The 15,691-nt window shown below is 38.9% G+C and overlaps 1 protein-coding gene across 1 annotated transcript in view; it reads left to right on the top strand.

Moving 5' to 3' along the window:
• The window catches only part of LOC139446724 (A disintegrin and metalloproteinase with thrombospondin motifs 9-like), a 154,081-nt gene that overhangs the window by 80,208 nt on the left and 58,182 nt on the right, over positions 1-15,691 (top strand). The window contains exons 9-14 of the mRNA XM_071228021.1: positions 2,207-2,365; positions 3,160-3,316; positions 7,420-7,527; positions 11,403-11,566; positions 14,392-14,455; positions 14,704-14,818. Coding sequence (XP_071084122.1) covers positions 2,207-2,365; positions 3,160-3,316; positions 7,420-7,527; positions 11,403-11,566; positions 14,392-14,455; positions 14,704-14,818 — 767 coding nt within the window. The remainder of the gene's footprint in view (positions 1-2,206; positions 2,366-3,159; positions 3,317-7,419; positions 7,528-11,402; positions 11,567-14,391; positions 14,456-14,703; positions 14,819-15,691) is intronic.

Here is a 15,691-nt window from a genome sequence, read left to right as displayed (position 1 = left end):
TTATCAATAACTTCAAGAACAATTTAGGGACAGGTCATTTATTATAGGATAGAGGGGCCGGTGAGAATCGGGGGGGGGGGGGTGAATAAATGGCACAGCAAAAGAGGAGGGGCTGCCAAAATTTATCACTTTGGGGCGTGCCATGACAAGATGACACAGTTCTATTTTTTTCAAATATCAAAAGTATAATTTTCTACATTATTTAGGGACTGCTCATTTATCATAGTGGGGGAGGTAGTTATTATACAGGAAATGGGGACATGCAAAAATATTACATAAAATAGGGGGGGGTGGCAAAAAATGATACAGTCCCAAGGCCAATCTCACCAATCCCCGGCCACCCCAACCTCCACACCCCCTGAAGGAATGAACTTTCCTTCTCCATCTACAGATACAGTGGGAGTAATTTCTGTAAAAAAAGTTTCTGTCATGTTTTGAAAAGAGCATGTTTGTAACTTGTTTGGCTCAAAATATTTATAGCGTTTCTTAGGTAATGAAATTATGTTTAAGCGTAACTGTTCGACAATTTATTGTCAGCCACAACTCGGGATCACCCTCAGCTGTTGTGTGGGTTTGATTTCAGAAATTGAGAGCAAGCTGGCATTCAGTGTTAATTTAAGCAGAATACAATGAGAAACAGTTGGTGTTTGTCGCTCAAATAGCTGTATCCAATACTCCCAATACATTCCCTACATCGATGAGGGGAACGGGTGGCCGAGTTGTGTAAGGCACCATTTAGCTGTATGGTGGCCGAGTCGTCTAAGGCACCATTTAGCTGTATGGTGGCCCAGTCGTCTAAGGCACCATTTTGCTGTATAGTCGCCCAGTCATCTAAGGCACCATTTTGCTGTATGGTGGCCCAGTCGTCTAAGGCACCATTTTGCTGTATGGTGGCCCAGTCGTCTAAGTCACCATTTTGCTGTATGGTGGCCCAGTCATCTAAGGCACCGTTTTGCTGTATGGTGGCCCAGCCGTCTAAGGCACCATTTTGCTGTATGGTGACCCAGTCATCTAAGGCACCATTTTGCTGTATGGTGGCCCAGCCGTCTAAGGCACCATTTTGCTGTATGTTGGCCCAGCCGTCATATCCCAGCAATATCATGGCAGGGGATACAACAAAGGGGCTTCACACATTGTGCCCATATGGGAAATCGAAACCTGGTCTTCAGCATGACAAGCAAACATTTAGCTGTTGTTGTTTGTCTGTCAAGTTGCTGTATTCAATCCTCCTATTGATCTTCAACACTGATGGTGCACATCATGTCTCTGGAGTGTACTCATTGTAATAGGCCGCCTCCATGGTACTTGTTGTTACCTGCCTGGCACTCGGCAGTAAGACAGTAGACATGCTGTCATATCTTGCAATAAGATTCAGAGTTGACAGCAAGACAGTAAGACATCATATCATATCTTGCATTAAGATTCAGAGTTGACAGCAAGACAGTAAGACATCGTATCATATCTTGCTTTAAGATTCAGAGTTGACAGCAAGACAGTAAGACATCATATCATATCTTGCTTTAAGATTCAGAGTTGACAGCAAGACAGTAAGACATCATATCATATCTTGCTTTAAGATTCAGAGTTGACAGCAAGACAGTAAGACATCATATCATATCTTGCATTAAGATTCAGAGTTGACAGCAAGACAGTAAGACATCGTATCATATCTTGCTTTAAGATTCAGAGTTGACAGCAAGACAGTAAGACATCATATCATATCTTGCATTAAGATTCAGAGTTGACAGCAAGACAGTAAGACATCATATCATATCTTGCATTAAGATTCAGAGTTGACAGCAAGACAGTAAGACATCATATCATATCTTGCATTAAGATTCAGAGTTGACAGCAAGACAGTAAGACATCATATCATATCTTGCTTTAAGATTCAGAGTTGACAGCAAGACAGTAAGACATCATATCATATCTTGCATTAAGATTCAGAGTTGACAGCAAGACAGTAAGACATCATATCATATCTTGCTTTAAGATTCAGAGTTGACAGCAATGGAACAACGTTTATTCAGAGTTGACAGCAAGACAGTAAGACATCATATCATATCTTGCTTTAAGATTCAGAGTTGACAGCAAGACAGTAAGACATCATATCATATCTTGCTTTAAGATTCAGAGTTGACAGAAAGACAGTAAGACATGCTGTCAGAAGACCGTCAGATGATCAACTTGATCTCCTCTGTTCCAGGTTTAACCTCCCCCACGATGATGACAAGCAGTGCCTGCGATACCCTCAGTCCATCAAGTCCAAGAAGAAGTACCATGTGATGGCCCCTGCCCTGGACTACAACTCCAGCCCCTGGGACTGGTCCCCCTGCAGCGCCACACTCATGACGGAATACATTGAGTAGGTTCTAGCAGGACATTGAGTAGGTTCTAGCTGGACATTGAGTAGGTTCTAGCAGGACATTGAGTAGGTTCTAGCTGGACATTGAGTAGGTTCTAGCAGGACATTGAGTTGGTTCTAGCAGGACATTGAGTTGGTTCTAGCAGGACATTGAGTAGGTTCTAGCAGGACATTGAGTAGGTTCCAGCAGGACATTGAGTGGTTCTGGCAGGACATTGAGTAGGTTCTAGCAGGACATTGAGTAGGTTCTAGAAGGACATTGAGTGGTTCTGGCAGGACATTGAGTAGGTTCCAGCAGGACATTGAGTAGGTTCTAGCAGGACATTGAGTAGGTTCTAGCAGGACATTGAGTAGGTTCTAGCAGGACATTGAGTGGTTCTGGCAGGACATTGAGTGGTCCTAGCAGGACATTGAGTATGTTCGAGCTGGACATTGAGTAGGTTCGAGCAGGACATTGAGTAGGTTCTAGCAGGACACTGAGTGGTAGAAGCAGGACATTGAGTAGGTTCCAGCAGGACATTGAGTGGTAGGAATGCTTTGAGTATGTTCAAATAAAAAAAATACTTATTCAAAACATTTTTCATTTTGTAAATATCCTTAAAAAATGGATTCAGAAAGATATCAATAAGCCTACATATTGAATTGAATCAGTTGTATTGCCTAGCTACAATCGTCACTCCCTTCCACCTCAAGTTAAGCCTGTTGAAGTGATGTATGACTTTGCCATGTTATTGGATGCACAACTGGTGATCTAACTTTCTGAATGTCTGTTCACCCCTCACCCTCCTGTGCAGTGCAGGTCTAGCGGAGTGCCTCCTAGATCGGCCACAGAACAAGAAATTTCGGCGGGAAATGACACTCACTCAGCTCCAATCTCCTGGCCAGCTCTACGGGGTTGACAAACAATGTGAGCTGGTCTTTGGACCAGGCTATGTGCTCTGTCCTCATATGGTATGTGCATTAATTGTGAATTGTTCATATGGTTTGTTATGAATTTGTTATAACATGTGCTTTAATATCTACATGGTTTTATATTCCTTTCACAAATACTTCCTGAACATGATGTATAAAATATCAGTTCTCAATATATGGTCACATCAGTTAAGATCATTATTTTATTGAAAAGCCTGCCCTAAAAATGTAAAAGTTTGGAAAAAGGTAAAACTTATTGAAGTGTTTGATTGACAATATATTTGGCAAATATTTGGTGTAAAGTAAAACAACTAGCCATATATCAAACATATACTTCAAAATTTACCTCCTTATTTGGTGAGTAATTGTAATTTTAATTCTCTCTGTAATGTAGCCTAAACCAACGCTGACAAGCATTTTATCATGATGCAACTTGGCATATTGGCAGATAAAATCTGTAAATGAGAAATATTACCACTATTAAATGTGTTTAAGAAATATTATGTTATAGAAAATGTAATTAATTTGGGCAGAAGTGGAATCAGGCGGCTCATTGGTTCATGTACTTGGGTTCAATTCCATATACTTTAAGCCATTATTGTTGTCTTCACTTTGTTTCAAAACCAAGTCCTGTATTACTTTAAATACTTTGAATCCAGTATTGAAAATGATCACTGGTTATCTGAAAAAAATGGATACACAATTCTTCCATTTCAATAAAGATGAAATTTCAATACAAAAATATTTCAATGGGCCATCATTGGCTATAATGTGGCTATAAATATGTTCTTCATAAATGGGTATTGAAATGTTCACTGAAAGAAAGACACACTAATTTATTCCAAGGCCACTGAAGATAAATGGTTGATTCCTGAGTTAATTCATCTGAGACTCTGAACATGGTCAGTATGGCTACACCAGGGCTGCCTCTAATGATCTCTGGTACAAGTAACCACTGGTGCCTTCTGGTTCTGGAGAAACCAGTGGGTAATTGTTATCTTTGATTTATCTTGTAACAAACATCTTTGACAAGAAAGTGTGGTGTAATGCTCCTGTAGGCTTGTGAAGAACCCCCACCCACCAGGCAGAATCATAGGCCAGATTCTATCACTCAGTGCCCTGATATCAGCGGCCATTGATGTTAAGCTCGCAGCAATGGCAGTCTCGCAGTAAAGGGTATCACACACACTGATAGGACAAAAGCAAACAGATTGCTTTTTGGTGCTTGATAATTTCTTAGATTGAAAATATCAAACATTACTGGGATTGTAGATATGTCAAAATATACAGATAATCAGGTCACTTCTTTCAATCGCCCAATGAAGATTTCACCAAAGGATGCTAAATTCTACTCAAGCTGTCAAAATATTTTGTCGGGATGAAATCAACCTTACCCCACACTGTGACAAAATTATTTCGTATTTGTTCGTGAATTAAGATTGTCTGAGGTAGTTATGCTTATGATGAGGATAGTAACTAAATAAACAGACTTGCTTGGAATACAATATCATCCCCTTGTGGACAATATTCAACATGTTTTTTCAAGATTTAATGTTACTGATATTTTTTTATTGCATTAAAAGGTGAATTGTTATAAAGGACTTGATCTGGCTTCCAGTGTTTAAAATGTGTCTAAAGATTATTATTTAATTGGTTGTATATTTGTCTTTATTATATAGTTAGAACACACGCCATTGCTACAACAGGGGCTTTTTGGAATGGAGGATTTGGGAAGCTAAAACCATAGAATTACTCACATACTTCACGCTCCTCAAATATGTGAGGAATCTGTCAGCAACAGAATAACTTCCCCCTAAGCAAGACAAGTTAGATAGGTCCATGAAAATTGATTACGGATTGATAAAGAGGAAAGTTTATGAGTTTTGTCACCTTGTGCAAGAAAATTGTACCAGGGTAATTTCCATTGCTCTTTCCTATTTGCGGGATCACATTTCCATATGTTTTAGAACCATTTGGTTTTACTCTAATAGAGCTAATAGAGAAAAACATGAAGGTCAAGATTTTATATTTTGTGTTTTTCTTTATTTACTATTTAACTCAGTTAGTGGGGGTAAGTCAAAATGAAAAAAAGAAGTATTGTGTAGCTAAAAACAATGATACAGTAAACTACGCTTATAACGAACACGCTTGTAACGAACTGACGGATATAACAACCTTACTTTTTTGTCCCGACTATTTGCTGTAGTTATATGCATATATGCTTATAACAAACTACGGTTATAACAAACTAATATTAGTAGTCGCTTTGAGTTCTTTATAACCGTACTTTACTGTATTTTGTTTGGCAAAAAGTTGTTTAGTTGGGGAAATAAACGCTGAAATAAACACTGTTTAAATAGCAGGATGTTTTCTATTTCTATTTTCTATATATATTACTTCTGTGAGAGTAGGCTTTATTCTCATTAGGAATTTTTAGTTATGGTTAAGAATGCGTTTGATCCATTATTAGTTAAAAAGACAAAATTTATTTACCTTTCGTTGGACTTGTGTAGTTTTATCTTTTTAAATTATGTTTCCATCTTAGAGAGCTGTCAGGCATGCACAAAAAATTGTTACTTTTTTTTATATTTTATGATTGTGTTTTAAAATCTATGTTAATCATACTTTGTCCTCTGAGCTTGTGGATCAACTGAGTAGTGTTTTAGGTAATTGGATCCAACTTGTTGAGGGGCTTGATGTAGCTATATATAACATGTGCCAGCGCAGTCTATTATTGAAAAGTGCACCTGAATATTTATATCTGCAAGCTGTGACCAAGCTTTCTTTACCATACCACATCACAAATCTGTGTCTTATGTGTAATTTATCATGTTTTCCTGGATTTTACATCGTCAATATGTGGGTACTTCAAGATTACGTGCACATGTTCCTCTTACGTTTTACACCAATACAGCTTTAAAATCATGACACAGTCATTGGAAATCTGAGAATTTGTCTATTTAGACCAGTTTTTGCATCTATGTTCAACTTTGATAAGTTTATTGGACGAGCGTGCAACCTGGTTTTGTCTGGTGCAACTAGGTTTTCATGTCAACATGCATCTGGTGCAAGTTAAATAACCGCCTCCGTGGTCTAGTTTTAGAGTGTCCATTCAGAGAGTGGAAGGGCAGGGGTTCAATCCCCGGCCTAGTTATACCAAAAGATGTTAAAAAGATGGTACTTGTTGTTACCCTGCCTTGCGCTTATATTTAAGGGGCTAAAACAAGGACTGGTCGGTGTGGAGTCAGTATACTGTGTCTGAGTGGAGCATTCATGTTAAATTGTGACATGGTATCTCAGTGGGTTAGCACAATAAAATCGGCATTAGTCCAGACCAGTACAAACAGCCACACACACACAAACATCGCTATGTAGGTGCAATAACGCGATGTTAAACCCCATTTCACCTCACCTCTTGTAATTGAGCTCTGATTGCTAGCACTGACAGTTGACCCATGCCTAGTCTCCCTTTAACAAGCCACTTGCTCCACCAGTACCAGGCCTGGAATAACATCAAAGATGAAAGAGAGGGGATTTGTCAGTGAGCTGTTTAACTAGACGAAATCTGACAGACATTCATGACCAGGGGTCTTTAGGGAGGAAAAACATCTTTTTTTCAAAAGAGCTGACTACAGCAAATGTTACAAGGTTTTGAAGTGTAAGAAAGCAAATTATTTCATTGTTAGCTGTCATAAGAGAGGCATCATACTGATAAGATCGATTCTGAAGCTATCAAAATACATTATTTCCCATGACTTACGCAAGTGGATATGTTTCTGAGTCCCCTTCCCACATTAGTAAGAGATAAACAGCTGTGGGGGATCATGGGTAAAGTCGTGTTTTTTCATTCTGGAATTGATAGCATGTTAAAAGCAAATGTCTTCACGCTCACAAAAGCTGATTAAGTATTTACGCACAGTCATGGAGACAGAAATATGGCTTATTTGGAAAATTGATGACTCCACATTTTGATGATGAGATTTGGTAATGGAAATATTTCATGAATAAATTGACACCTCTTGACAGCGTCACATGCAGGCTGGCTTTTGATGGAAATAATATGTGTTAAACATATTTTGTAGTATTTTTGAACGAGTTAACAAATAAATAATTTCTTCTCCAAATATTTTCTTGCATGGCAGCAAACCTGTGAGAGGCTGTGGTGCACCAACAAGACATCATCAGGTTGTCGTACCCAACACATGCCGTGGGCTGATGGCACCGAGTGCAAGGACATCAGTCGCAACAAGGTCAGTGTGAAACCAGATGCTCCTGTAGCTCACCTGGATAAAATAATCATGTTAGGTTGCATCAGCTGTTGTCCATCTAGATCAAATGATTTCAGCCTCTCTGTGACTGCTTCAATCATTTGAACTCATTTTTCCATCATTTACTTCTTCCCATATGGCTCATTCACATAATGGCGGCCATTTTAAAAATGCTTTTCATTGCAAATGCTCAACTTTACTTTCAGATATATATCAGCAAGTTAGCTTTTGTTTAACACATGAAGTTAAGAATTATGTTTAGACAGGTGAGCTACAGTGCCATATGAAAGAGTTTAAGGTATATTATCCTTATATAATACTTTAGCACAAAATAACATTTTTACTTTATTTGCGCACTAAACAGACGATTCTTGCAGTGTCAGACAAAATAAAGCTGGATGCCATCAACAATATCAAATAAAGATGGCTTTCTCATTTCACCTTTGATAATATTTTAAAGAAACCCTGTGATACAGTCCCACATCAAAGTTTTGGGGATCTACCGATCCCAATCTCATTAAAATCAAAAGTTAGTTCTTGTTACCACTATACAAAGATGTGAGGACATCCCGTTAAGGATCACGTCAGGTCGAACATTCATCCGACCAATCAGTGATCAGTCAGCATGTGGTTCTGATCATGCAACCTTGAGAAGGTTAACACAGAGTATTCCAGAGGACAGCTACGGGTTGTACGAATGACTCCGTCCAAGCCCTTTTCTGTCTCTGGCTTCAATGGCATAAACATCTGAAACAGAAGGAAATTTCCGTCACATATATGGGAAGTACTGGCATACAATCTTGGCAATCCATTATCATTCCAGAATATTCTTCTGTTCAGTTTTCAAATTTTTAATCACAAACATTGTTAAAGTATTTTCAAAGCTAGTCTGTAATGGAAGTCGCCAGTTTGAAACTAGTGCCCAAAAGCTCAAGAAAACTGCTCTCTGATTGGCTAATGTTAACTTCTTGTTAGTCATATAATTTCTCAGTCAAAGTTTACTAAAAGCTGTTCAGACATAACCTGTAATTGGATGTCCTCAGATTCATGTGTTGCCATGACGAGCACTAAAATCTGATTTAATGAGATTGGGCCGATCGATCCGGGATCGAGACTTTCATCATTTTATATGCATATGTTTTGTGAGTAGTGAACAAAGGCAGGAGAACAGGAATAAAAAAGTTAACAGCATCAGTTGAAGCATGTGTACAGTTATGGTTGCTTTATACTTGGGGGAAAAAAGAGGATGTGATATGATCTGAAAGATGGACTAGCTGGCATTCTCTGGGTGTGGTTTAATGATGCTTGAAATCGGAGGTTGGTGTTTGTTTGTTTGTTTGTTTAACTGCACTCGGCAATAGTCCAGCTCCATGATGGCCGACAGGTTGGTGAATGTGAACTGGTATGTGTCCAGAGATGTGAGAGGGAGTGCTACTAGGTCAGTGCACTGCCAATGTGAATTTGTGCAGCAGAAAATCACAAACAAAAAGACAAATTATCAGAGATGCGGTGTGATCAATGAAACAAAAAGTCAGTGAGTTCCCATTTTACAACATGTTGCATATTGCATCTGGCTTTCCCTGATAGATGAATTTTTTATCCAAATAGAAAAATATTTTTAAAAATTATATACTATTATTTAGGAGATAAACATACTTTTCAATGTAGAGCTACGTTACCTGTAGATTTAACAGTGCTAAATTGAATCTGAAACCGAACGCATATCAAATTTTGCGCACTTAAACTACAGGTAACCTAACCATACATTGAAAACGCAGTATGTTTATCTCCATTCTACCATGACTTATTAAAACGTGACATAGGTTGTATACACTATACAGGTGTTGGTTAGGTTATTTTTAATGACTCAATCGTGAAAAAACATTACCTTCATCCATCCTATGTTGACATACTTGCTTTGATGATGTAAGATAAGTTAATTTGTGTTCTGTACAGACGATAACATTGGCAGTCATTCAATTCTTTTCTGCGAGTTATCTTTATGTGAAGTGGTTTATCTATTGTGTTTGACATGTAATTTTCAAGAAATATGCACCGACATAATATACTTCTTGAATGAGGGGGATGCAAGGGGACAGCCGATGCTTTGATCTCTGCGGGCTGTATATTCATGGTACATATATAAGCTTAATCACCGACAGCATCACTGATGCAAGCAGCTATGTATAGATAGGTATGTTTCGTGAGCCTCATCACAGACTGCAGAAACAACCAGGGGGGAACTTGGTGATGTCACACTACGACCATGGAGCTGTATCATGTTTACATTGGTTCGACAAGATAGGATGAGGATTTTTACCTTTGAAGCAATAAATCAGTAATGCTTTTGGGCTTATTATTGACTGTACTCAAGGATTTCCGTGAATTTGAATATTTTAAAAAAATATTCAATTTTGGTTTCAGTTTTTTTAATGTTATTTGTTTAGATTTGTCTGTCAGTGTATAACCTAATTCAACAACTCTGTAACACTGACAAAAAGGAAAACTGTATTTATCCAAGCAGAATTTGACATAGACTGAATGACTAAATCTGACCAGATTTTCAAAAACTTTTGGTGTTTTATTCATTTTTCATTTTAAATTCAATATTCTTAGAATTCTTAAAATTGTATAGATTAGTTTATATTCCTTCAAAGGAAAGTATTCTTGAGGCAGAATTAATTTTGAAAAATATTTTGCTGCCCCATTTCAATATATTTGCTGCAGAATGTTTATTTCTAAGATGCAGTATTTGTAAGTGGTAGTTATGTAAACTATTCTGTTCATCTAGAAATAGTATGAATGAATTAGTGTGGAGACAGGACCTGATGTCAGGCTAGCATGATGATGATAGATCCCTGCACGGTCCATTGACTGGCAGGACACGACATACCTCCCTTATGAGCATCCATCATAGGGACACATAAGCCTCTCATTCCTGTCACGGAAACAACCTAACAAGCATTTGCTATGTTCTTGTCACAGCTTGTTCTGATGATCAGATATGTGTGAGGATTTCAAACCATCACAGTGCCTAAAGATGACAGAATAAATGAAGACAGACACATTCCTTGTTTTGTCAGTTCTGTCGTACACCATCACAAAAATGAAGGACATTATGGGACACAAAAAAAGGGTTGCAGGGCTTGTGCTAGACTGGCTCTTCATCTCTGAAAATATACAAGCCACTCCATGTAAATTGAAAAGGAGCACCAGTGGGATGGGAGAATCAGAACCTGAACCAAGGGAAAATCTAGACTTGCTTCAGTCAGGTCTCTAGCATTACAGTAAGGGCTGCGCGGAAGGGACAATAATATGGTTCGAGGACTGTGAGACAGGCTATGCTTGGGCAAATTGGTAGCCCCAGTTAGTTTGATTCAAGTCTTTCACAGCTTTTTTTATATGCAGACTCAAGCATGCGATGAATATCAATCTAATAGTGTACGATTACCAATTTTTCACAAGGCACAAATTACTCATACACTGAAACTTGGCAACATGCCAGGCAGCATAATCCCTCTTTAAGTGTTAAGAATTTTATTTTTCTTTATTTTTCATCTTATTATTCTATTAAGAGATGGTAATTTATGCTGGACGGAATAAAAATTGAATAGATTTATGGGAAGGAAAGAACTTAAGTATGGCAAAACATTGCCAACTGATACAGAAAGTGTGTGCCATGCATGTTAGACAATACCAGATAGACACAACGCAAACATGCGGAGAGTTTTTGTTGCCTATCAAGATAAGGCACATGTATGGTAATATGTCTTCTCTTGAGACGATAGTCCAGATTTACAGCTTGTTTGAGTTGAGATGTGAGGTATGAAGTCTTCATTGTGTCGTGTGTGTTGCAGCTGTGTCGGACTCAGGGCTGTTGGTGCCGCAGCGGGGAGTGCGTTCTGCGGATCCCCCTCAAGGCCCGCAACGGGGGCTGGGGGAAGTGGCAGGCTTATGGTCCTTGTTCCCGCACGTGTGGGGGAGGCATCAAGACCAGCATCCGACAATGTAACAACCCCAAGTAAGTCACTGTAACAACCCCAAGTAAGTCACTGTAAGAACCCATACTACATTACTGTAACAACCCCAAGTAAGTCACTGTAACAACCCATACTACATTACTGTAACAACCCCAAGTAAGTCACTGTATCAACACATACTACATTACTGTAACAACCCCAAGTAAGTCACTGTATCAACACATACTACATTACTGTAACAACCCCAAGTAAGTCACTGTAACAACCCATACTACATTACTGTAACAACCCCAAGTAAGTCACTGTATCAACACATACTACATTACTGTAACAACCCCAAGTAAGTCACTGTATCAACACATACTACATTACTGTAACAACCCCAAGTAAGTCACTGTAACAAACCATACTACATTACTGTAACAACCCAAGTAAGTCACTGTAACAACCCATACTACATTACTGTAACAAGATTCAGTAAGTCACTGTATCAACACATACTACATTACTGTAACAAGATTCAGTAAGTCACTGTATCAACACATACTACATTACTGTAACAAGATTCAGTAAGTCACTGTATCAACACATACTACATTACTGTAACAAGATTCAGTAAGTCACTGTATCAACACATACTACATTACTGTAACAAGATTCAGTAAGTCACTGTAACAACCAATACTACTTTACTGTACCAACATTCAGTAAGTCACTGTAACACTGTAACAACATTCAGAAAGGCACTGTATCAATATAACAGCCCTCAGTAAGTCACTGTAACAATGTAACAACATTCAGTAAGTCCCTGTAACAATGAAACAACCCTCAGTAAGTCACTGTAACAACCCCAAGTAAGTCACTGTAACAACCCATACTACATTACTGTAACAAGATTCAGTAAGTCACTGTAACACTGTAACAACATTCAGAAAGGCACTGTAACAACCTGCAGTACAATACTGTAACAACATTCAGTAAGTCACTGTAACAGTGTAACAATGCTCAGTAAGTCACTATAACAATGTAACAACACTCAGTTAGTCAATGTAACAATGCTCAGTATGTCACTGTAACAATGTAACAACCCTCAGTAAGTCACTGTTACAATGTAACAACCCTCAGTAAGTCACTGTTACAATGTAACAACCCTCAGTAAGTCACTGTTACAATGTAACAACCCTCAGTATGTCACTGTAACAATGTAACAACCCTCAGTAAGTCACTGTTACAATGTAACAACCCTCAGTAAGTCACTGTAACAATGTAACAACCCTCAGTATGTCACTGTAACAATGTAACAACCCTCAGTATGTCACTGTAACAATGTAACAACCCTCAGTAAGTCACTGTTACAATGTAACAACCCTCAGTAAGTCACTGTTACAATGTAACAACCCTCAGTAAGTCACTGTTACAATGTAACAACCCTCAGTATGTCACTGTAACAATGTAACAACCCTCAGTAAGTCACTGTTACAATGTAACAACCCTCAGTAAGTCACTGTAACAATGTAACAACCCTCAGTATGTCACTGTAACAATGTAACAACCCTCAGTATGTCACTGTAACAATGTAACAACCCCCAGTAAGTCACTGTAACAATGTAACAACCCTCAGTAAGTCACTGTTACAATGTAACAACCCTCAGTAAGTCACTGTAACAATGTAACAACCCTCAGTATGTCACTGTAACAATGTAACAACCCTCAGTATGTCACTGTAACAATGTAACAACCCTCAGTAAGTCACTGTTACAATGTAACAACCCTCAGTAAGTCACTGTTACAATGTAACAGCCCTCAGTAAGTCACTGTAACAATGTAACAACCCTCAGTAAGTCACTGTAACAATGTAACAGCCCTCTGTAGGTCACTGTAACAACCCTCAGTAAGTCACTGTAACAATGTAACAACCCTCAGTAAGTCACTGTTACAATGTAACAACCCCCAGTAAGTCACTGTAACAATGTAACAACCCTCAGTATGTCACTGTAACAATGTAACAACCCTCAGTATGTCACTGTAACAATGTAACAACCCCCAGTAAGTCACTGTAACAATGTAACAACCCTCAGTAAGTCACTGTTACAATGTAACAACCCTCAGTAAGTCACTGTAACAATGTAACAACCCTCAGTATGTCACTGTAACAATGTAACAACCCTCAGTATGTCACTGTAACAATGTAACAACCCTCAGTAAGTCACTGTTACAATGTAACAACCCTCAGTAAGTCACTGTTACAATGTAACAGCCCTCAGTAAGTCACTGTAACAATGTAACAACCCTCAGTAAGTCACTGTAACAATGTAACAACCCTCAGTAAGTCACTGTAACAATGTAACAGCCCTCTGTAGGTCACTGTAACAACCCTCAGTAAGTCACTGTAACAATGTAACAACCCTCAGTAAGTCACTGTAACAACCCTCAGTAAGTCACTGTAACAATGGGACAATGCTCAGTATAACATGCACCATTAGCTATAGCTGATGCAATGTAGGCCTACAGACATAATCAATAAATTCACAATTTCTCCCTCCAGTAAAATACACTGGAAGCTCTCCATGCATCGTGCTCCCATGTTATCTAGAGTAGAGTCATTCTAGAGGCTGTTCACCCATACAATCAGATTTGGCAGCAGGGAAACTAATGTAATGCATTCACTCCAAATCGGAACAAACACGCAGCTTGAAATCTCATGGAGAAACCATTAACACCCTAGTGTAAAAATTCAGACAGATCGTATCATTTAACTCAATTATTGAGTCAGATTGGAACTTCATGAATATATCAGGGAGATGGGTACAAGTGGTTTGTTACTTTCGTCTTGCACCTAGGTCAAGCTGACCTTTCCATGTTTCAGGCCCGACAATGGCGGCAAGTACTGCCTGGGAAAGAGGATCAAGTACCGGTCTTGCAATACCAAAGTCAGTATTTGTGGTTGGGGATCAATTAAATTTGATTTTTAGACAACTGATTATCAGGGAGAGATGTTTTGGTTCAGTGTACATTGAATAGTAACAATTGCCACATGGCAAAATTCCCTTATTTTGGGGAATGACGTATATTGTAAGATATGTGAGAATGATGAGCACCAGGCTATATGTTATTTATTAATCCTGTCAGGGGATAATTTCTTACTTAATAACAATAATTTACAATGCTTCAATTTCAGATATGCCCTCCCAGCAAGCTTGACTTCAGGGAGGAGCAGTGCTCCAACTTCAGCAACAGGTATCATATCGATGGCCTACCTTCGAATGTTAAATGGGTGCCCAAATACGCAGGAGGTAAGACAGATTTTATATTGTAATCAGAAGTTACAATTATTAGTTTTTAGTCTTCTGTGTTTTTGTAGAAAGTGTTTGAATATCAATGCTGACAGCAGCTCTTGGTGTCTGTCTTTGTTGACATTTAAAACTGTCGGCGACAAATCCAAGTGAGCTACACTACGATTGCTTGTCCCTTTCTTTGAGTTTGTTGGATTTTAAAACATGAAAGCCTTGTTGTTTGTCAGATATAGTGGTGATTTTAGAAAAATGAAGTTTTGCTCAGGGACGGTCAAATATGTTGTTTTGGAGAGATACCAGAAGGAGCGGAGAGAGTCAGATGGGCGAGTCAGATGAGAGAGTCAGATGAGAGAGTCATATGAGCACGTCGAGAGTCTGATGAGGGAGTCAGATGGGAGTCAGATGAGAGAGTCAGATGAGAGAGTCAGATGAGAGTGTCAGATGAGAGAGTCAGATGAGGGAGTCAGATGAGAGAGTCAGATGAGAATCTGATGAAAGAGTCAGATGAGAGAGTCAGATGAAAGAGTCATATGAGAGTCAGATGAGAGAGTCAGACGAGGGAGTCAGATGACAGAGTCAGATGAGGGAGTCAGAGGAGCACGTCGAGAGTCTGATGAGAGAGTCAGATGAGGGAGTCAGATGAGAGAGTCAGATGAGATAGTCAGATGAGAGAGTCAGATGAGGGAGTCAGATGAGAGAGTCAGATGAGGGAGTCAGATGAGACAGTCTGATGAGAGAGTCAGATGAGAGAGTCAGATGAGAGTCAAATGAGAGGGTCATATGAGAGAGTCAGACGAGGGAGTCAGATGAGAGAGTCAGATGAGAGAGTCAGATGAGAGTGTCAGATGAGAGTCTGATGAGAGTCAGATGAGG

This window comes from Haliotis cracherodii, unplaced genomic scaffold (assembly GCF_022045235.1).
Source record: "Haliotis cracherodii isolate W230 unplaced genomic scaffold, xgHalCrac1.p SCAF_6, whole genome shotgun sequence".
NCBI lineage: Eukaryota > Metazoa > Mollusca > Gastropoda > Lepetellida > Haliotidae > Haliotis > Haliotis cracherodii.
The sequence above is the reverse complement of the archived record's forward strand: the minus strand, read 5'-3'. Positions and strand labels throughout refer to the sequence as shown.